This window comes from Balaenoptera borealis, assembly GCF_965194805.1.
Source record: "Balaenoptera borealis genome assembly, chromosome: 7".
In the NCBI taxonomy this organism is placed as follows: domain Eukaryota; kingdom Metazoa; phylum Chordata; class Mammalia; order Artiodactyla; family Balaenopteridae; genus Balaenoptera; species Balaenoptera borealis.
Genome location: NC_138864.1, coordinates 64,007,240 through 64,029,595, shown reverse-complemented (window position 1 = coordinate 64,029,595; position 22,356 = coordinate 64,007,240). Strand labels below are relative to the sequence as shown.

The following is a 22,356-nucleotide window of genomic DNA, read 5'->3' as shown; positions in this document are numbered from 1 at the left end:
GCCTTTGCTATTTGTAATCTATCCCGCCCTCTCTCATAGTCAGTCATGCTGCTTTGAAAAAGCAGCCTACACTTCCTCATTGACCAGTTGGCCTTCAACCCACGTCTTCTGACTTTCACTACCACTATTTCTTTGAAACTGTTCTTCCTATGAGCATCAGTGCCTTCTGCTAAATCCAGTGGACGCTGATCATTTCCCACTTGCCCCTGTGCTCAGTTGACACTTGATTATTCCTTTTTCCTTCAGTCTCACTTCTTCCCTGGCTTCCTGTTTCTCCTCCCTTTCAAGCCACTCTTTCTCATTCTTCACATGGTCTGCCCACTGCCACAAGTTGTTGCTTTTTTAAGGATTCTACTTTTGATCATTGTCTTTTCTTTATACATTCTTCCTGAGCAAACTCATCCTTCCCCAGAGCTTCAACTGCTCACCCCCTAGTAAATCTCAGCATTATAGTCCAGCTCAGACCTCTTGCGTGAGCTGTCTGTCAGTATTTCAGATTGCCTCCGAGATATTTCATCTTGTGTATATCATGAGAACCTCAGACTCGATAAATCTAAAAACAGAACTCATCAGTTTCACCCTCTCATTCCAAAATGATTCCTCCTCTTATTGTCCTTTTCTTGTGAATAGAACCACTGCTCACTCAGGCCCTCAAACCCCAGATCCAGGAGACATCCTGACAACTTCTCCCAAGTGCTGCACAGGAGATCAATCACATTCAGTCTGTTTTTCCTTCTAAGTGTCCCTTCAATGCTTCCCGTCCTCTTCATCATCAAAATACTGTCTCAGGACGCTGTGCCTTACACTTTCCCTCAAGTCGCCATGCTTTTGCTTTTTTGCAGGTTTCCCTTGCTTAGAATACTCTCCTCTTCTACTCACCTTTCTCTGCCAAGCATCCAATATCATCTCACCCTCAAATTCAACTCAGATGTGCCTTCTTTATAATGTGTTCACTAATCCCCCTCTCCCCCTTGCCCTGTCCCATGTCACACCTTGTAGAGTTGGGCACGCTCTTAACTTTCCTATCACCATGCGGAGACTTGCCTCTCAGCACTTTCCACACTGCCTGCCCATACATTTATTAGCCTCACTCACTCTCTTTGTTCCTAGTCTATGGCCCAGAACTTACAGTCACTCAACAAACATTTCAACAAATGTCTGTCTGTCCAACTTAAAGCCACACAGTCTCAAATGCAGTCATGTGTATAGAGATGCAATTTTTTTTTCAATCTATAACTCAACCTTGCTTTATTGTCAACCTTCTATTTCCACAGGTAGGTTAAAAGTGTCTTGCCTTATTAAGGTGAATTATGTTTGTCATTAAAGAAAATCAGATTATCCCACCCACCCCCTTCCCCATCCCAGAGGATGCATATGTAATATTATTGCCTGGGATAGGGGACAGGGTTGAGAATGGAAGCATGAGTCTGGTTTGCAGTCTTCAGCCTCCCTCCTCTCTAAGCTTAATTGAGGCATCACCATTTCATTGAATCTTGAGCTCTAGGCTTTGGCCTCTGTCCTAAGACACTTGCTGGAAAATATTCATGGCCTCACTTTGGTCTTCTGAGATGCCCACATATCCACTGCAAGACCCTTTCTGGTTCTATCAGCCACTACTGCATCTGCCCTCAGGAACTCTACTTAGTTTTTCCCATGCCACACTGGAGTTGTGGGGACAGTGTATCCAAATGGTTACCAGTACCCATTGGTCCAACTGCCTGGACACTGCCCAGAGTTGTTTCTGCTCTAATGCTTGGGATCATGGATGAATGTATGACAGGTAAGTAGGAGTAGACATTTACCGAGCTCTTCTCAAAAACTGATTGCACCTGATCAAGTTTCCTGGTTCCCTTGTAATCACCTACTTTTCTTGGACCAGACAAACTAGTCTTATACCATTTCACACTGTTGCCTTCTCCGTGGTTTCTGCAATACACTCTGGCCCCTGAGGCCAAGACTGTGGCTCTCGATATGCAAAACCAACTTTCTAGACCACGTCCTCACTCCTCCCCTGCAGAACACTTAACTCTAGGAAAATCAAGGTTCTTTTAAGTTAAAACTATGTTGGCTTTCAGACTTTTGCCTCTACTATGACTTAAGAAGGCTTATTTTAAAACTGAAAGCTGAGCAATATCTTCTGTGTTCTGGATAAATTTGTCCTTACTCCAAAGTAATGCATCCCACTAGATTTACTGGGGAGAGACTTCAGGCCACAAAAAAAGATAATGGGAAAGATAAACCTAATTTTAAATCTCTGAAATTTACCCTGCAATAAAAGTATGGATGAATGGCATTTAGTGTGTGCTTAGTGTATGCTGGGTGCTTGGAGTGTAAAGATGAAAACCAGATAGCCTTTGGCCTCCAGGTGCCATGAAGTGGTGAGAGACACAAACACATACACAAGTCAAGAGTATGACCAGGTAGAATGTGAGAAGTGCTGGAATGGAGCTACACACAGGCTGTAACTGGAGAATGGATGAGGGCCCTAGGAAAGACGGCTGTCAAGGTATTAGGAGTTACATTTTAATTCTCAATCATGGTTTCACACTGGCATCATTTAGAAGAGGTTTTAAAAATACTGATGCCTGTGATTTGACTCCTGAAGATTCTGATTTTAAGGTTTTAGGACGGGCCTTTGGTGTAGGGTGTTTTTTTTTTTTTTTTTTGACCGGGCTGCGAGGCATGTAGGATCTTAGTTCCCCAACCAGGGATTGAACCCATGCCCCCTGCATTGGAAGTGTGGAGTCTTAACCACTGGACCACCAGGGAAGTCCTGGTGTAGGTTCTTTTTAAGCTCCACCCCCAGATTATTATATTGTACAGTGAACGTCCCCATTTCAATATGGGAAATGTCTAATGGTGCTGGGAAATTCACAGTCATATGTTCAAAGAACCAATAAGTCAGTTAAAAATAGTTGAGTCACCTACTTCTGTGGCTGGAAGAAATTATTTTTGATAAATAAATATATATGATTTGCCAAATACTTTGACTAGTACAGAGAACGCAATTTCACCTTCTCTTGCTACAAAAAGAATGCTCCAAAAGCTGTCACCTTTTCCCAGTAAGTGGCATCACTGCCGCAGCCAAGCTAGAATTGTCCAAGTCATTTCCCCCATTCCCGGTCCTCTAGTACCCATCCAAAGGCATGGTTGACCGACCCTGTAGGCTTTAACCTTATAAATTCCTGTATTCTTCTCCTCTTCTCCATCACCACTGCTTTGTCCTACCTCACATATAACTCCTTCCTTTCTGGTAGCCCTGCCTTCAGTGACCATCCACACTCTCTGCATCCAACTTACATCCTTCAGTCAGAGATGTTTTTTAGAACACGTATACATGTCATTGAAGGATATTGAGTTGGCTTGGCTTTAAACAACAACAAAATAGAATATAAATAAGCATTTGTTTATCAAAAGGTAAAAAAAGTCATGTTTTAAAGTTAAAAAGAAAAAGGTAGGTCCTAGAAGTATTGCAGAAGACATTATCATTTTTTTTTAACATCTTTTTTTTTTTTAACATCTTTATTGGAGTACAATTGCTCCACAGTGGTGTGCTAGCCTCCGCCCTACAACAAAGCAAATCAGCCATACATATACATACACCCCATTATTGGAGTATAATTGCTTTACAATGGTGTGTTAGTTTCTGCTTTATAACAAAGTGAATCAGCTATGCATATACATACATCCCCATATCTCCTCCCTCTTGCGTCTCCCTCCCATCCTCCCTATCCCACCCCTCTAGGTGGTCACAAAGCACTGAGCTGATCTCCCTGTGCTATGCAGCTGCTTCCCACTAGCTATCTATTTTGCAATTGGTAGTGTATATATGTCAATACCACTCTCTCACTTCGTCTCAGCTTACCCTTCCCCCTCCCCATGTCCTCAAGTTCATTCTCTACATGTGCGTCTTTATTCCTGTCCCGCCCCTAGGTTCTTCAGAACCTTTTTTTTTTTTTTAGATTCCATATATATGTGTTAGCATACGGTATTTGTTTTTCTCTTTCTGACTTACTTCACTCTGTATGACAGATGCTAGGTCCATCCACCTCACTACAAATAACTCAATTTCCTTTCCTTTTATGGCTGAGTAATGTTCCATTGTATATATGTGCCACATCTTCTTTATTCATTCATCTGTCGATGGATACTTAGGTTGCTTCCATGTCCTGGCTATTGTAAATAGAGCTGCAATGAACATTGTGGTACATGACTCTTTTTGAATTATGGTTTTCTCAGGGTATATGCCCAGTAGTGCGACTGCTGGGTCATATGGTAGTTCTATTTTTAGTTTTTTAAGGAACTTCCATACTGTTCTGCATAGTGGCTGTTAAGCAGTTCTTGGAGACTCTCCAGCCTAGAGGGGTATCTGAATGAACTTCTATATTTGGTTAACTAGATCTAAGGGAAAACTAAACACAGGAAAAATAAAGCCAGTAGAAGCAAGGGAGAGGAAGAAATCTGCCCCCGCCCGTTTTATAAACTTTTAGATGTATTTAGAATAAAAAACTTAGAAAAGGACAAAAGAGTAGCAATTCCATCTGAATTCTTTGCCCATGTTATGAGTCACCATCACATGGCTGTTTGGGGGTCTCCTTTAACCTTGCCTCCCTTCAAGGGCATCATTGATCATTGTTTTATTTCTGCTCTTATTTCCTGTCCCCAAATGAGGTTTGGCTGCACTTTGTTGTTTGACTTGTTAACTCTGACCATGTAGTTTAAAGGAAATTTTAGAAACCTCTAGGTCTGCCCCCAGTGTGGTTGTTTCTATGAATATCACTCACTTGCTTTTATTTCTTGTTACTGGTGGTCCGAACTAATTGCCAGTAACAGTTTCTCTTTACTCCCTTATTTTTTCCTTTTTGAACTATCCAGTGTGATTTTGTTTTCCGTTAATAGTTTGTACATTGAGTTAATTATAGTTTCACAAACTTCTACTAGAGGTTGTTCGTGGGCAACGTGTACGTCAGCAAATTTCAGCCAAAATTTAAGTGGACTTCATTCTAAATTGAATGGCTGTTTCCATATTTACAGGGAGTTTTTATATCCTTCCCTCCCTCCCCAAATATAACATTTAGTGTTGAGTTGTTAAATCCCTTAGGATCTTAGAAGGTAAAATAGTTTCCTCTGAAACCATGTTTGCTCTACAATTTTCAGTGTCTAGTACACTGAAATAAGATTTACAAAAGGTTTTTCATCTAAATCCCATTAAAGTATTACAAATAAAACAATTTAAATTATAATGAAAACTTTTTCTGGTTGTAATAATACATATCAACCTATCATATCAATTCAGACATTTTTTAGCTCTCTGCAGAATTTCTTTTTTTCAGCTCATGCCCTCTAAAAAAAAGGTTACGTTACATTATAGGAGAGTTTTTCAAACATGGGGCCGATTGAGTACAAAGTTTCCTTGTGCACAGAGTGGTGAATAGTCTTAACCAACTACCTCTGAATAGAGTAGGTGTTGGGCTAACACAGTTTATTAATAGTACTACACACATTCATCTCATCACTGTACAGCTGTGTTAAAATAAGATGTCTTAAACACATCATCTACACGTAGTGGAATGAAAATTGCTCAAATTTAATGAATTGCTCAAATTCTGTTTAAAATTTAAAACATGTTTTAATGTACTGCTACCATTATTGAACAAACTATATTTGTATAAAAAATTAATTAACATTGAATGAAAAGGGTTTTTTTTTTAAACATCTTTATTGGAGTATAATTGCTTTACAATGGTGTGTTAGTTTCTGCTTTATAACAAAGTGAATCAGTTATACATATACATGTGTTCCCATATCTCTTCCCTCTTGCATCTCCCTCCCTCCCACCCTCCCTATCCCACCCCTCTAGGTGGTCACAAAGCACCGAGCTGATCTCCCTGTGCTATGCGGCTGCTTCCCACTAACTATCTATTTTACATTTGGTAATGTATATATGTCCATGCCACTCTCTCACCCTGTCACATCTTACCCCTCCCCCTCCCCAGGTCCTCAAGTCCATTCTCTAGTAGGTCTGTGTCTTTATTCCCATCTTGCCACTAGGTTCTTCATGACCTTTTTTTTTTTTTTCCTTAGATTCCATATATATGTGTTAGCATACTGTATTTGTTTTTCTCTTTCTGACTCACTTCACTCTGTAGAGTCTGAAAAGGGTTTTTTAATTAATTTTTTAAACAGTTCTGGCTTTTAGCAATTTAAAATTAAAGCCCACATTTTATTGCATTTCTTGTCTGAGTTAACCACTGAAAATTAAGTCTAGTAAATAAGATAATATGTCACTTACAGAAATAGCACAAAATAAGGTGAAAATAATGAAAGAGTAAGCATAACACAAAACATTCATTTTCATGCTCAGTAAGAAATTTTTTTTGGTAACACTTTCTTTAGTGATTTAGTCATCTTTGAGTTAAAAAGTAAACTTCACTATTAAAAGTTTTATTATTATTATTATTTTTTAAAATAATTTATTTATTTTATTTATTTTTGGCTGCGTTGGGTCTTCGTTGGTGCATGCGGGCCTTCTCTAGTTGTGGAGAGCATGGGCTACTCTTCGTTGCAGTGCGCGTGCTTATTGTGGTGACTTTTCTTGTTGCGGAGCACGGGCTCTAGGGTCACTGGCCTCAGCAGTTGTGGCACGCGGGCTCAGTAGTCGTGGCACATGGGCTTAGTTGCTCCGCGGCACGTGGGATCCTCCTGGACCAGGGCTCGAACCCGTGTCTCCTTCATTGGCAGGCAGACTCTTAACCACTGCGCCACCAGGGAAGCCCCTAAAAGTTTTATTATTTTTATGAGTATTTCCTAGATATGTTTTTGCTATTTTAAAGGTTGAAACTGGTCTCTAAGCAATGGTGAGGAATATTTTCTACAATTAAATTTATCTGTGAATTGATACTGCACATAAAACCCAAAGTAATATCATGGAAAATATTTTGGGATCCAAAGAATATTGTAAAATTCTATGTTAAATAATAATTATATTTAGAAAATTATCATTAGCTATAATGCTTTTTAAACACATTTTACCAGGCTTCCTTAATGCTTTACAGATACTAATAAAATTTAGTGTGATTTTCACTAATCATTAGAGAAATGCAAATCAAAACTACAATGAGGTATCACCTCACACCAGTCAGAATGGCCATCATCAAAAAATCTACAAACAATAAATGCTGGAGAGGGTGTGTAGAAAAAGGAACCCTCTTGCACTGTTGGTGGGAATGTAAGTTGATACAGCCACTATGGAGAACAGTATGGAGGTTCCTTAAAAAACTAAAACTAGAACTACCATACGACCCAGCAATCCCACTACTGGGCATATACCCTGAGAAAACCATAATTCAAAAAAGAGTCATGTACCACAATGTTCATTGCAGCTCTATTTACAATAGCCAGGACATGGAAGCAACCTAAGTGTCCATCAACAGATGAATGGATAAAGAAGATGTGGCACATATATACAATGGAATATTAGTCAGCCATGAAAAGAAAGGAAATTGAGTTATTTGTAGTGAGGTGGATGGACCCAGACCCTGTCATACAGAGTGAAGTAAGTCAGAAAGAGAAAAACAAATACCGTATGCTAACACATATATATGGAATCTAAAAAAAAAAAGAAAAGGTTCTGAAGAACCTAGGAGCAGGACAGGAATAGAGATGCAGACATAGAGAATGGACTTGAGGACATGGGGAGGGGGAAGGGTAAGCTGGGACGAAGTGAGAGAGTGGTAAGGACATATATACACTACCAATTGCAAAATAGATAGCTAGTGGGAAGCAGCTGCATAGCACAGGGAGATCAGCTCAGTGCTTTGTGACCACCTGGATGGGTGAGATAGAGAGGGTGGGAGGGAGGCTCAAGAGGGAGGGGATATGGGGATATATGTAGATGTATAGCTGATTCACTTTGTTATAAAGCAGAAACTAACACATCATTGTAAAGCAATTATACCCCAATTAAGATGTTAAAAAAAAATTTAGTATGATTTTATATAATCTCTTTGAAGAAGATGAGAGGCCATTTATACAGCTAAGGTAGGGAGAATATAAACATATATTAGATGAATATAAAAATACAGAGCAAATAAATAATGAAAGTTCTTTACAAGCCTGAGATATCTAGAGAGCTAACTTCTGATCCACTTCCTATATTTCACTGTTATGTAAAAATTGGAAGTTTGCTTTCTCAGGTCTACTAAGAAAAGAATCATTTGCAAAATATCATGGAATAAGGTAGAAAAGGAACCTAAGCTAAGAGCCTAAGTGTACTGGCCGAGTAGCCTGCTTGGCTGCATTGGGTAATTAGAAATTACAGATTCCCTGTAACACCTGCCTGGTGCAACGTGCTCCCGGGAACCAACAGAGGTTCTCAGCCTTGGGTTAATGCTTAGAATCATCTGGGGAGCATTCAATAAACGCGGCTGCCCAGAACACACCTGAGAGTCCCTAAGGGTAGGCTCAGGTATCCATTTAAAAAAAAAAAAACAAAAAACACCATCTTACTCCACCACCTGATTTTAATGCTCAGTGATTAGGCGTCGGCTGATGTAACTGTTCATCTGGGCCTGGTATTCAAATGTGAGTCTTATGTTCAGATGCCCAGGTATAGAAAAGAGGTTAGAGCGGAAACAATAGCGGCACGCAATCCTCTGAAAAACGGAAAAGAAACACCCCTTAACAATGTTGAATAACTAAGTTAGATTCTAAAATGAAAGGAATTGCAAAGCACAGTCTCTTTTTCTTTTACTTCTTCTAAAGGCTTGAATTCCTAAGACTTATATTTTATTCTTGAAGAGGAGTGTGGAAGAGGCGAAGCAGGATCATGGGAGTGGGGGGCTGGTTTAAGGGGACAGAGAGACTGTCGCCGGCCTGTGTGCTTTCAGGTTGTGCCCCCAGGGAGAGGGATCCTGCCCAATTTCAGGTCATCAGTGAACTATTTTTGAATGGAGAAATGACTCTGGACTGGAAATGTCTTGTGATTAGAGAAAAGAGCCTGTCTCTCTGAATTTTGGGGTGCCCTTTTATTTGCTGTTATTAATTTATTTCCTCTTTTAAAAATTGCAAACAAAGTCACATAGAAAGTAGCTGCTGAAGTCTGTCTCCGTTATATTGTACTTAACCACAAAGCAACCCTCTCTCCGGATTGACTAGAGGAAGTATGTGTGGAAACGTTTTGAAAACTAAGTGTAGTGCAAACATATTATTAGCATGAGTTGTCTACATGTCAGTCTCTCCTTGCTAGTTTTCGCTCATTCATCTCTTTATTCCCAACATCTAGCTCCTAATAGGCAGCTAATAAATGTGCGTGACATTTAAAAAAGAAAAGGAAAAAACACTGATTTAGATACAGCAAACACTGAAGGCTTTCTTTCTGCAAATACATGCCCCTTCCCATGTATTAAAGATACTGTGTATCTTTAAAAATTTTTTTCTGCAAAGGCAGAAACAGAGCTTATATTTTTGTTTTTGTACTTTAATGGAGCTATATTATTCTGTGGCTTTATTTTATGATATACCTGAATATTTTTAACATCGGTGTTTAAAGATTGCCCTCAATTTCTAACCACTGAAGAATAGTCCGTAGTATCCACATAATGACATTTATATGGCCATCTCCCTATTGATGGGCATTTGTGTTTGTTTTGTTTGTTTCTTTGTTTTTGCATCCCATGTTTGAATAGTTCTAGATTCTAGTAGTTTGAATAGTTCTAGAATCTAATAAAATAGATTCCTAGAAATGGAATTTCCTGATTTTAAAAGCATATATAATTTTTTGGTATGACACCAAAGTGCCCTCAAAAAAAGCCTGTGTCAGTATCTACCACCCAAATAGTGTGTGATAATACCCACTCCCACATCCTACCAGGCCTGGGTACCATTAAATTTCTTTCTTTCTTTTGTTAAACCACATTTAATGGAGAAAATGACATTTTATTGTTATCTTACATTTGTTACTGTATACTTTCTGAACACTGTACCTAAGTCTAAAATAGATATTTTAATCTAAGTGGCAACTAATGTATATAATTTACAATATATCAAACTGCTGTTTCTATTTTTCTAAATTTCTGTTAAAGTATAATTTTGATGTTTAAGTATTTTTTCTATATATCATAATTTATATAACTGTAATCCTATTGTTGAACATTTAATGTGTTTCCAATGCCTCACTAATATAATCACATCAGTGAAAACCCTTGTACATGTGTTGTTTTCTCTTTATGAATAATTTATTAAAGTAAATTCCAGATAGTGATATTACTGGGTCAAAGTTTTAACTCTTTTTATGATTCTTGATAAGAATTGCTAAATTGCTTTACAAAAGAGATAAGTCATGTTTTATGATCATCAAGAGCATATTCCTACTATAACAGATTCTTGATTATCTGAAATATGTTAGATTTATTATTCTAAATTTAAATAATTTATATAAATTTACTTTTATAAATTGTACTTAGTGGATTATATACACAGAGAATGCTGAGGTATATATTTATATTTTCCATGTTTAAAAATGCTTACTTTATAATGCTAACTGAAAGCAACAGGATGCAGAATGAGGTATAAATTAAATATATAAGATTATATATACCTCAATAATAGATCAATTTAATTTAATTGTTTAGACCTTTTTGTTTTTCTCCTAATTAATCACAGTGTGTATTACACCAGGGCTGAATATCCTCCACATATTCCTGGGGTCAAAAGATCTGTCTTTTTCTTTTAGGAAATTTACCAGTGGTGTGGATCCTCTTGCAACAAATATGAGCGTCTGAAGGCCAGCCAGGTTGCCACTGGCATTCGGGACAATGAAAGGAAAGGAAGATCTCAGCTAATTGTGGTGGAAGAAGGGCATGAACCATCAGAGCTTATAACGGTATTGAGTTGTGTTGGTTTTTAAAAGCTTGCCACTCTAAGTTTTGTGTGCGTTAGTGTGTGTGTTAGATTTAACAACTTCTCTAATACTTAGGCTAAGGTTAGGTAAGAGGAGATATCAGTTTTCTAAGTCATGGTACTAGGAAAATAGAACATCACGACTGTTTTCTCCCACCATTGGGATGACTATCAAAGGAAGTCTTGTGCCTGTCTTCTGTGATATTCAAGGACAAATAGGTGGACGAGACCTTTGAGATCGACTATAGAAAATATTTTGGAAGAAACATAATAGTTTTTTCATCTGGGCTTCTCAAATTTTTTTTAACACAGTGATTTTCTTCAATTTTAAAATTAACAATTATTTCATTAAAAGAATGAAATAAAATCTTATACCAAGAGATTAAATACACCAATATTTTATATATTTCAGTCATTTTAAACTAAGAATTACAGTATAGGCAAGACACATAATTTTAGTATAGTTGTTAAATCAGTATGAATTGTCTGTATGGCTCTTTATACCTCTGTCATTTACTTAATCAACGTCCAAGTCCTGGACATTTAGTTGTGACCAAGTGTATATATGGTATATATTCCCTTAAGTAAGATTATCAGTCAAAGGGTATAATCATATTCAGGTGTCTAGATACATGTTGGTAAATTGATTCCCATTTATTCATGCAACAAATATTTATTGAATTCCTACATGAGCCAGGCACTAAATGTTTTTACCAATTGCTGCTTCCTTGCCCAAGCACTGTGTTCCTTCATGACTTTACAGAGCACTGTCAGGATTTCCTGTTGTAGTACCTTTTTTTTTTTTAAAGGTTTTAAAATTAATTATTTATTTATTTTTGGCTGTGTTGGGTCTTCGTTTCTGTGCGAGGGCTTTCTCTAGTTGCGGCAAGTGGGAGCCACTCTTCATCGCGGTGCGCGGGCCTCTCACTATCGCGGCCTCTCTTGTTGCGGAGCACAGGCTCCAGACGCGCAGGCTCAGTAATTGTGGCTCACGGGCCTAGTTGCTCCGCGGCATGTGGGATCCTCCCAGACCAGGGCTCGAACCCGTGTCCCCTGCATTGGTAGGCAGATTCTCAACCACTGGGCCACCAGGGAAGCCCTGTAGTACCTTTTTGAATCTTCCCACATGTAATAGTAGCAGGAGGTATCTCTTTGAGTTTTCCCTTCTCTAATTTCCTGGGATATTATGCATTTTCCCCCAATGATTTTAGCCATTGGGCACTTAAATTTTTCTAAAGACAATCCTGTAAACATATGTTTTTAATATTTTTTATTTAGAGCAATTTAATGCATTAGAGTTACCTGATCCGATGCTAGCCTACATACTCCAGCAATCGAAAATTATATAATGAGATCATTTTATTGATTATAATGTCTTTAAACTTTAATAACCACCAAACACAGACTTTCACATTAATGATGTTTTAGAAATAATTTTAATTCAATGGGAAGATGATCACGGTACAATGCTAAGAGAAAAGGCAGGCTATAAAATTTTAGGTACGATATTATCTTAATATGTAAGTTTACATTATGTAGCTATATATTCATATATACATTTATATCTGGAAAGAAATATGCTGAAATATTACCAACACTACCAATATATGGCTTTGACTCTTGGGATATAGCTTCTTGTTATTTTCTTCTTCATTTGTCTTTGTGTTTTCAAAATTTATTGTAATGGATGTGTATTCCTTTTATAATTAGAAAAAAAAAGGCCATCTGAAAAAATCAAATAAGGGATGACTATTGAAACCTGAGTTTTCAATAGTCAGACTAACATTACTAATACATTAGACCTTGAAACTATTTAGAGCACATTCTTGATCTTTTAATATTTTTTAAAGACCTCTGTTCTGCAGATGTGATCACCATTTAAGTCATCTAATCCTCATATTTGGGAGCAAAAATCTATAAATAAGATATATTTCTAATTGATTATAACTTCTTGTCTCAATAGCTATACTTTGATAGAAGTGGAGCCAAGGACACAGTTCGCCCTTGTAGGGAGCTAGAGGGAGTGTTGCATTAACTGTCAGGCTAGCTTCTCCATGGTCATCTTGGAAAGTCCCTTAAACTCTCATTGTCTCTGGTTCCTCATTTGTAAAGTGAGGATTAGACAAAATGGCTTCTCTGGTCCCTTTAGGTTCCAATGATCTGTGATTCAACCTTGTCTCTCAGGCAATGGCTGTGTTTAATTACCAGTCATTTGTAGTCTGTTCTAGGAAACGAAACCACTGAGGCCGAGGGCCTTAACTGTGCCTATGTATTTTTGATGGCTTTGCTTATTGGATTTCATTCAAAGTTCTGAGAAAGAAAAGCTTAAATAGTCGATGACTATATTATGCTGTTAAATTAAAATGAGAAAATGCAAACCTGAAGAAAAAAATTTGTAAAAATGTAACTTTGATTTTAAAATATCAGTGATAGGGATAAGGGACATACTGTTTAATATAAAATGCTATGTCTGTGTTTTAGGGGCTCTTTGTTTTTTGGTTTCTAAAAAATCCTAGAAAACACTGATTTTGTTTCCATTCAGTACGTTCAATTTATACTGCATTATGATTGACAGCTGTCACTCATAATTGATCTGAACTGAATTTTGAGTGAAAGCCTTTTTTTTTTTTTGTTAAAAAGTGTTCAGTGGGAAGTTTTGTTTTCAGAAATGTTCTTTTGTGGCCTGATTACAAGGGTAGGTAGTTGTTTGATGAATTAACTATGGACTTATGATAAACAAGTTTGACTTCTAGGCTTTCTTAATGTTGTACTGTAACAATAGAATTCAAAGAGCTCATGAACTTGGTTGGGAAAAAAATTACAGCTTCATTTTCACCAGTTTCTTTGTGAAAATTTTCTCCAATTGTGAATGTAGTTGATAAACCACAGTAGCATGAGCAGAACTTGTGACTTTTCAGATCACACTATAGGTATTGCAGGTAACCTCAAAGTATCATTTATGCTCATCACTACTTGGTAATTATGGCAGTTATTAGACCTGCTTTTCAATAATATTATTTAATGAGCAAATGAAGAAGCTTATTTATTACTTTATGTTTGCTTTTTTAAATATATTTTGATTTTTTGATAGTTGTATTTTAATATAATTGATTTCCATTGTAATACTAAGTATTTTATTTTATACGTTTAAAAAATACATTTATCAGTAGGGGTTCATAGGCTTCAAAAATGGTCCAGAATGATCCATAGCACACAGACAAAAAGAGTTACCTCATTTAAGATAATGGAACACTACTTCTTTTTCTGAGACTCTAATGGAACTGTTGACTTTGCTAGAGGATTCCAAAACTCTAAAAATCTTTCAAAATATCTTATAAAATTGACCTGTTAAATGACTCATTTTTAATGAGAATTTTAAAAAATTATTTATTTCCAAAAACTTTGAAAGTGTATATATAAAGGTTGGTAATGGCTTGAAATCAAGGACTTTTCATTAAATGATGCAATTGTCATGACTCCATATTCAATGCTGAATTTTTGGAACATGTGTTTGTAACACATTCAAGTGATCAACACTGAAAATATTGAAAAAAATTTTTTCGGAGAGTCTTTTGAAAAATTGATCTGTATTTAGAGGTAGTTCAACTATCTTTTGATCACAATATTATTTTCACACAATTTTAATATGACTTATCTCTAGGATGATCATAAATTTATCCTTCAAACGAAACACTCTGGAGAGTAATAGTGGGCACCAACCAGACAGGACACAACATGCATTAACAAGAACCGTCTGGGGAAACAGGATGTGTGGTCAGCCTCTTATCTGTATCTTCAGCACTTTTAAAAGCTTGTATGCCTAAGTATGAAAGTAATCCTATAAGCAGAACTAACTAAAGCGTATAATTAAAGTCATGTATACTCAGTGCTTGTTTTCTCCTAACTGTAAACATATTTACCATGAAAAGCTGCATGTAAATTATGTAAAGCTTTTTTCTTGGTCTTTTTTCTTTTCATATTTAAAATAAATAATCAATGAATGTGAAGGAAAATTAAATATCTCACTAGCCCGAAGGTCTCAAACTTTCTTTGTTGATTCTACTCATTCTCGAAACATTAGGAGGGAGGCTAAAAGTCCCTTGAGGAAAAATGGCTAAGGTGAATCACTTATCAGTATGTTTTATATACTTTCATTTTTAAAAAGATAGCATTGGGTAGATATCAAAAAGAGGATAAAGAAGGAGCAAGTTGTTTGAAACAACAACAAAACAACTAATTCTTCTAACCTGGAAAGAGTTTTTTTCGATGTAATTTAATAAACTTGTTAAGTCTATAATCATTGTAAATGGTAGTGAAGGAATCCTGGCAGTAAAAATACTACAGGGCGATTGTTAGCAGATGCTATGTTGTTGAACTGTTAGATTTCTTGCTTCTGTAAAAACACTGAGGCTCCCTGGAAAGTCATATGCACAATCATTATTTTAGATTTTGGGTAAAAGAAGAAAATTGGAAAGAAAAATTAGAATGTCATATGATGTCTCAGTTAATAAGTGTTTTTTTCTTTTTGTAGAAGCATGTACAAAGTTTATTATTAGAGACATAGCACAACAACAAGTGGGAGAGCACGCAGAGGAACAGTTTACTTAGTTAAGACAGAAGCAAGGCAGAGATGCACACCCGGAGAGCAAGGGTGTAGGCAACCTCCCTAATGAGGAGGAGCCAATAAGTGTTTATTGATCACTGGGTTGGTTCCCAGTAAAGTTCAGACTGTATTTTTTTGTCTGATTGAGAAGATAAGCATGTGCCCGATCTAAAACATAGTCCTAGAGTGGTAACAGGTTGTGAGGGTCCTCAAACGCCGGAGAAAACATGGTCAGAATGATACCACCAGTGGTTGAAAGACTTCTCATGATAAAACTTATGTATTTTATTTTATTATTTTTTTAAATTTATTTTATTGAAGTATAGTTGATTTACAATGTTGTGTTCATTTCTGCTGTACAGCAAAGTGATTCAGTTATACACATATATATATACATACACACATTCTTTTTCATATTCTTTTCCATTATGGTTTATCACAGGATATGGAACATAGTTCCCTGTACTGTACAGTAGGACCTTATAGTTTATCCATTCTGTACATAATAGTTTGCATCTGCTAATCCCAAACTCCCAATTCATCTCTCCCAAATTTATGTATTTTAGACTATATGACAATAGCATATAAAATAGATTAATCTCCAGAGGATCTTCCAGTATAGGAATTATGTTCATCTTGTTACTATAAGTCATAATTGACTACTTGAAAATAAGAAAATTTATTCAATCGTTCTTTTGAGAAGTTGATCAGATATTTATGATGTGCTCATCTGGTTATCTTGTAAATAAAATCTAGAGTTGAATTGTGCAGATATTTCTTAAATTATCCTTTAGATATCTATTTAGGCAAAGAGTAAAATTTTAGTTATACTTCCCCAAAGTACTTTGCCCAATGAAATTTATATCTTAACAGTGCTACTCTAAATTCCTTGAAGACAAGACCTTGCCTTTATATCTGTGGAAGCTCACAGATCTAACTCATTGCTCATTAATATTTAGAAAATTAATACAATTAACTGTGAACTTTGTGGTTCTAGAAAACCAATTACATTTGTCTTCCTGTTTTCTAGAGGATAGTATTGCTTTAAAAAATTTTCTGTGTTTTAGATGATAGTGTTGGTGAAGATATGAACAAAGCCATATGGTGGATTAAGTTTTAAAACCAACTGCATTTATATAGGAGCAGTTAGTGTTTAGATAAGGATAATCCATAGAGTCTGCTAGTCTTCTTTCTACAGATTGATAGTTAAAACTCATCTCCTGGAAAGTGATAACTGAGTCTTGAGCTTATCTACCTTCCCACGTATTAGGTAGATTGCATACACTCCAGGTGAGAGTACCTAGCACAGTAAGAAATAAGACAGCAGGTGTCTAAAACTGTTCATTCTGTGAATAAAAAAGTATGTCCCCAGGAGCTGCAGTTGGATTCTGCCATCTGTAAAATCTTCCTTCCCAGGTCAGGTCACCTCCCCATTTAGTGTTCAGCAAACTTGGACACTATTTCTGTTTTCGTCCACTTAGTGTCCACTTTGTCCACTCCTCTTGCTGTTTAGTACACATCACTGCTGTCCACTGGCCTCGACCGCTGTGCGTGGCCGCTGCCTAGAGTCTCGGTGCTGCCTCTCCTCACCACTGGGTTAAAAGTGAATGTGCTCCGTGCACTCCAAGGAACTACACAGATGTAGAGCTTTGTTTTTGAAATCACCCAATATATTTGTCTTATCCTTAACATCAATGCTTAACATCAAAGGCGGTGGTGCTAACGCTTCCCAAGGTTGTACAATTTAAATTTACAGAAAGTCAAAGCAGGAGTGATTTTGAACATTTAATCATCGAAGCACTGGAAGAGTAATACAGTTTCAGCATGTAAAGCAAAAGATGAAGAAAAAGCAAGCTGGAATTTGGAAATTTAGAGTTTTGTCAACATTCCGTGAAGCTTCTCTGTGGAAACGTTTGCTTTCATAGCATAACCTTGAGTTTACTGGATTTACATGGCATTATATTTTAATCTTTGAACTAAAATAACATTGTGTATTTGAATCATGCTTAATCATTTTGAAAATGATGCCATAGAGAATGGAAGAAACTTTATTTTCTGGGGATGATTTTTGATTAGATAAATCAATCCCCATTTATCTTTGTAAAATAGTATCAAATGAACCAAAGAAGCACCAATAATAGAAGTGGGGGAGCTGTTTTGAAAACCCCCTTCATGATCATTTTGGAACAGTGAGTATAGAGTATTTTTAAAGGGTCTAAAGATTTATAGGAAAATAGTATAAATAAGAATCAAAATCACAGCTTTTTAGCATCAGGGAATAAACATGGGTGTTTTGAGCCCCTTAAATGTGAAACATAGTTATTTTGTGGGTTTGTAACGCACACACACCACTCATTAAATTATTTTCTGTTGTCCTCTTACTTCACTGTTAGTCACAACTCTGTACTTTGTGAGGATGGAAATTTGAGTTGCCTGAGATACTAATTTGGTCAATAGGCACAGTAAACACTTTAACACTAAGAGACAACAGAAAACGTTTTGTGAGAGAGGTACACTTCTGTTTGTGTGCTATCCAAGTAGTTTTAGCTTCCTTGTTTATCCCTCCTTTATTTTCCAACCTCCTTTTGTAAGTTTTTGGGAAATTGAACAATGTCTGAGACGTATTTTGGAATTTCCTATTTATATCGCATGGTGTCTGGCACATCAGAGACGTTCACCAGAATTTGTTGTCTGATTGAAATAACATTATTATGAGAGCCAAGTGGAGAGAGAAGGTCCATTTATGGGTTTACCATTCAAAGAATTTTAAGGTAAAGGGATCCAAAATATTTGCCACTGTCTCTAGATTAGTCCTCATATTACGTATAGAGAGGAAGTATCAGAGGTACCAGAAAATAGAAATCTTTCCTTTTCTTATATCTGTTGCATTGTAATTAAATCATTTCCCCCGTTTTGCTTTACAGCAATGATACTTAATACACACCCCAAATCCAAAGATTATGGTGATGAGTAGTGCATGCTGCAAAGTTAAGATGCTTCCAAGAGCACAATAGTTGCTGTAGCTATTTGTATCTACCATTTATTGATAGCTTACTTTATGTGCCAGGCACTGTTCAGGGCACCATTCATTTATTGTCATTTATTTTAATGAATCTTTTATTTGGATGTCTAGTATTTAATTCAGATATCCATTTTGTTCCTCACCAATTCATCCAGTGGGGGAAGTTGAAATGTTCTGAACAAAGATAAGAAATAGAGTAAAAGTATAGTTAACCATATACAACAATAAGATAATAATTTTTCAAATAATCTTCCACTTTGTCACACCCAAGTTCAACATTGAACACTTGTGACCTTACTGATAAGATGTCACTTTTATATAATCAGTCCAAACTAATACTACTTGGCAAGCATTTCTGAATGAGGTCATTTCTCCTTTAGTTTGCTGCTGAAGTAAGGGAACAGTGATAGAACATATCAACAGGATAATGCAATTCAAAGACAGATGGGTTGTATGGAAGGGTGGATCTTTTCTATATTTGAAATGATAAACTAACACAAATATTAAACTAGAATGGCAGGTTTCTAGTCTCACTATTATTTATATTTCTCCTCATGTTTGTTATAATATTAGTGATTTTATATATATATAGTAAAAAAAAACTTACAGTAAGACTATGTTTTATTTCAGCAATTTTAGGTCAATTTCTTCTTATTCCTATGCTAAGAATTAGCCAAACTCAAATATCAAAGGGTCAGATCTCTAAGATTCAGTGATTCACAACTCCTTGACATTCATTTTGTAAATTAAATAGTTAAAATATATAATAATAGTTAACTGTAATATTAATTGTATATGTTTCCTGTTAACATCTTGTGCTAAGAATTAGCCAAGCCCAGATATTAGAAGGTTGACTTTTCAAGAGTCAATGATTCACAACTCCTTAGTATTTATTTTGTAATTATTGTTTAATATCATGAGGAAAAGTGTTCACGTATTGGAAAGAACTCCCTAAGTTAGAGACCATTTAGATTGTGATTTTAAGTCATGTTTATCCAGAGCCAAGGATCGCACTGTGATGGAACTGGGTTATATTGACAGTACTTCTGCAAATGCAAAACTGTTGTTATTGCTATTAGAATTGCTGTTATGTTTGCAAGGGTATCCAGTGCACCACAATTTTACAATTACTTTGTTTTGGATGTGTGTGTGTGTGTATGTGTATGTATATATATTTATATATATATATATGTATATATATACATATATACATATATATATATATTTATATGTAAGAAGGATTTGTCAGGAAAGCATGGTTTGTTCTTGTCAATACAGTATCCTCTCAGTGGAAACTCTCAATAGGAAATCCTCAGTTCTGGATATTCCATAACATTTTACTAATCAGAAAAGAGGTACTAACATACTATTAAACAGAAAATCTGTTAGTATCTGTACACAAAAAAGCCGTACAAATATACTGGGAAATGAAGTCCTATACCATGTGTAACTGTGAAATTAAATATCAATGCTCTATTTCAATGAAGACTGGTAACTAAAAAAGCTAACCAAAACTAAAAATAAATTTTGATGAAATCTGATAGAGGACATGTGGACAAGACAAATATGTTGACTAAAAACTGTTCCAAAGCAAGTAACAAATGCCCCACAATTGAATATCATTTGCTCTGCTATTCACTGTCGTGGTGCTCCATTGCTAGGTGATGGCATAATTTCATCTTGTCATGCCTTACAAGGGTAAGGGCAAATGGCTCACTGGTCAGCTGAATTTTCTGTTCACTTTTTACTCTTTCTAGCTGCATTTTTCTTTACATGATGCAAGTGCTTCTTATCATTGACACAGAAATTCCATAATCTAAGAAACAAATTTGTCATGGATTTTATTTGCTGCAGAGGAGGTCCACCAGGAGCAGCACCAGGACAAACATTCAGTGTTTACCATACGACTGGCATTCTTCTGTGGGCTGTACATGGATGAGCTAATTTAATTCTTACAACAGCCCTGTGAAGTGGATACAGTTATTATGCCCTGTCTTGGTCTGTGTTCCTCCAAAAGCCAACTTGGAGACAAGGACTTGGGAGCAGATTGTTATTAGAAAGATGATACCGGAAGCGCGGCATAGGAGTAAAATGAGGCAATAGTTTGTTAATAAGTTATTTACTGCTGCAGACAACTGGGACTTAATCCCTGAGGGGTCCTCTGAGAAACTGTATGGAGAACACTTCAGAACTGGCCCCCTGAAGGCTGAGGTGGCTGCAAGATTTAGCTGGTAACTCCCATCCCTCATTTGTTGAGGGTCACTCCTTGGGTTTTAACTCCCCAGAACCTCTAGCCTGCCTTGTATTTAGATACAGTACAGCCTGGTGGCCAGATAATGCCATCAGACAGACAGCAGAAGGCTTTGGACTTTAAGAAATTATCTGGCGATGACCTCTGAGGTAGACCAAGGTGAGATGGGCAGGGCCCCAGTAGCATCTCTACATCCTCACTTTATGAAGAAAGTAAGTCGTAGAGAGACTATGTAACTTGCCCATGTAGGAATGGGAATGGGAGACCTGTGGTTCACAGATCATGGCAGATCTTCATTCCAGAGCATGCAAATCTTAAATATGCAGAGAGATGGGAATCTCATCTGCTGTGAAGTTATTTTATAACTTCCAAAACTTTGCTACACACTTTTGACAATCATACCTATTTTATTACATATCATAAGTAATAGCTTTTGTAGCACAATTTTTGCGCTCAGTGGGCTGGCTTGACCCTTCATATCTCTTAGTGTCAGCATTCAACCTTTCATCCATACTATGGAGGCATTAGGTGCAGGGTAATTGGGGTAGACATCTTCTTTGAAAGAAAATACATTCTTTTAATGTGAGTATAAAAGGTATGCAAATATTTTTCAAGAACCTCAGAGTACATGAAAGCCATTTTGAGTTTGCTCAATTAAATTTTGGTGCTTGGAAGTTTTCTTAATTATGTAGATAAAGAGGAAACTCACAACTCTCTTGCCATAAAACTCCACCTAATCTCATTAAATGTTATATGTGAATCAGGTTTATTTACCTCACTTAATCATCATAATCATTGTGAGTGGTATTACTTATCATACTATTTTAAATATGAGAATAAGGTCACAGAGTCACTTAGTTGTGGGTCCATCCAGCTCAGGTTGTCTGATTTCAGCAAATGAAGGGATTGTCAAAAAGACAAAGGTGGGGTTGCCCATTGTGAAGCATAGAGATTAGGAACCCCTAAGGCCAATGATGAAAGTGTCCATTCAAGCACTGATCGGGTAGAAATGTCCAAATGGCTTTGCGATCTTACAGTAAAAGTGTTTAATAATCCCCAGAAGGAGCAGAGAGCCTAAAATCTTTACCTAAGAGTTGACCCAGGACAGTCTCCAGACTACCAGGCCTGCTAATTTGTCCAGGAGAGAAATTCTTTATGTGAAGGTACGTGAAAATCAGAAAGACTTGGCAGATCTGTCCTGATAGTTAAGATGAGTGAGCCAGGCTAACAGAGCTGAAGCCACTAAAGGTTTAAATCATATCACCAAACCAGGCCCCAGGGGCTCTTCAAATACACAGTGCCAGGGCTTCATTCAGAATCTCTGCGGATGGGATTCAAACTTGAGTGTTCTTTATCATAACTCCTAGGTGGTTCTAATATGCAACCAGTGAAAAACAGCTGCTGTAGTTTAAAAAGTTGACATTCTGGCTTACATATTTTAATAACTTGTGAGTTGGATTTCCATGTTAAAGAAACTTGTAAGTTAGCTTTCTGTAATAGTAACCTGTGGATTAGCTTTCCATATTATAATAATTTATGAGTAAACTTTCTCATGAGTTTGACCCTCTAAATCTAATCTCT

General features: G+C 36.5%; 1 protein-coding gene across 3 annotated transcripts in view; it reads left to right on the top strand.

The window, feature by feature from the left end:
* SCIN (scinderin) overlaps positions 1-22,356 on the top strand; it is a 111,523-nt gene that overhangs the window by 46,211 nt on the left and 42,956 nt on the right. For all 3 annotated transcript variants that reach the window (XM_082398333.1, XM_082398332.1, XM_082398334.1), the window contains exon 4: positions 10,733-10,882. In XM_082398333.1, the coding sequence (XP_082254459.1) occupies positions 10,733-10,882 (150 nt within the window). The remainder of the gene's footprint in view (positions 1-10,732; positions 10,883-22,356) is intronic.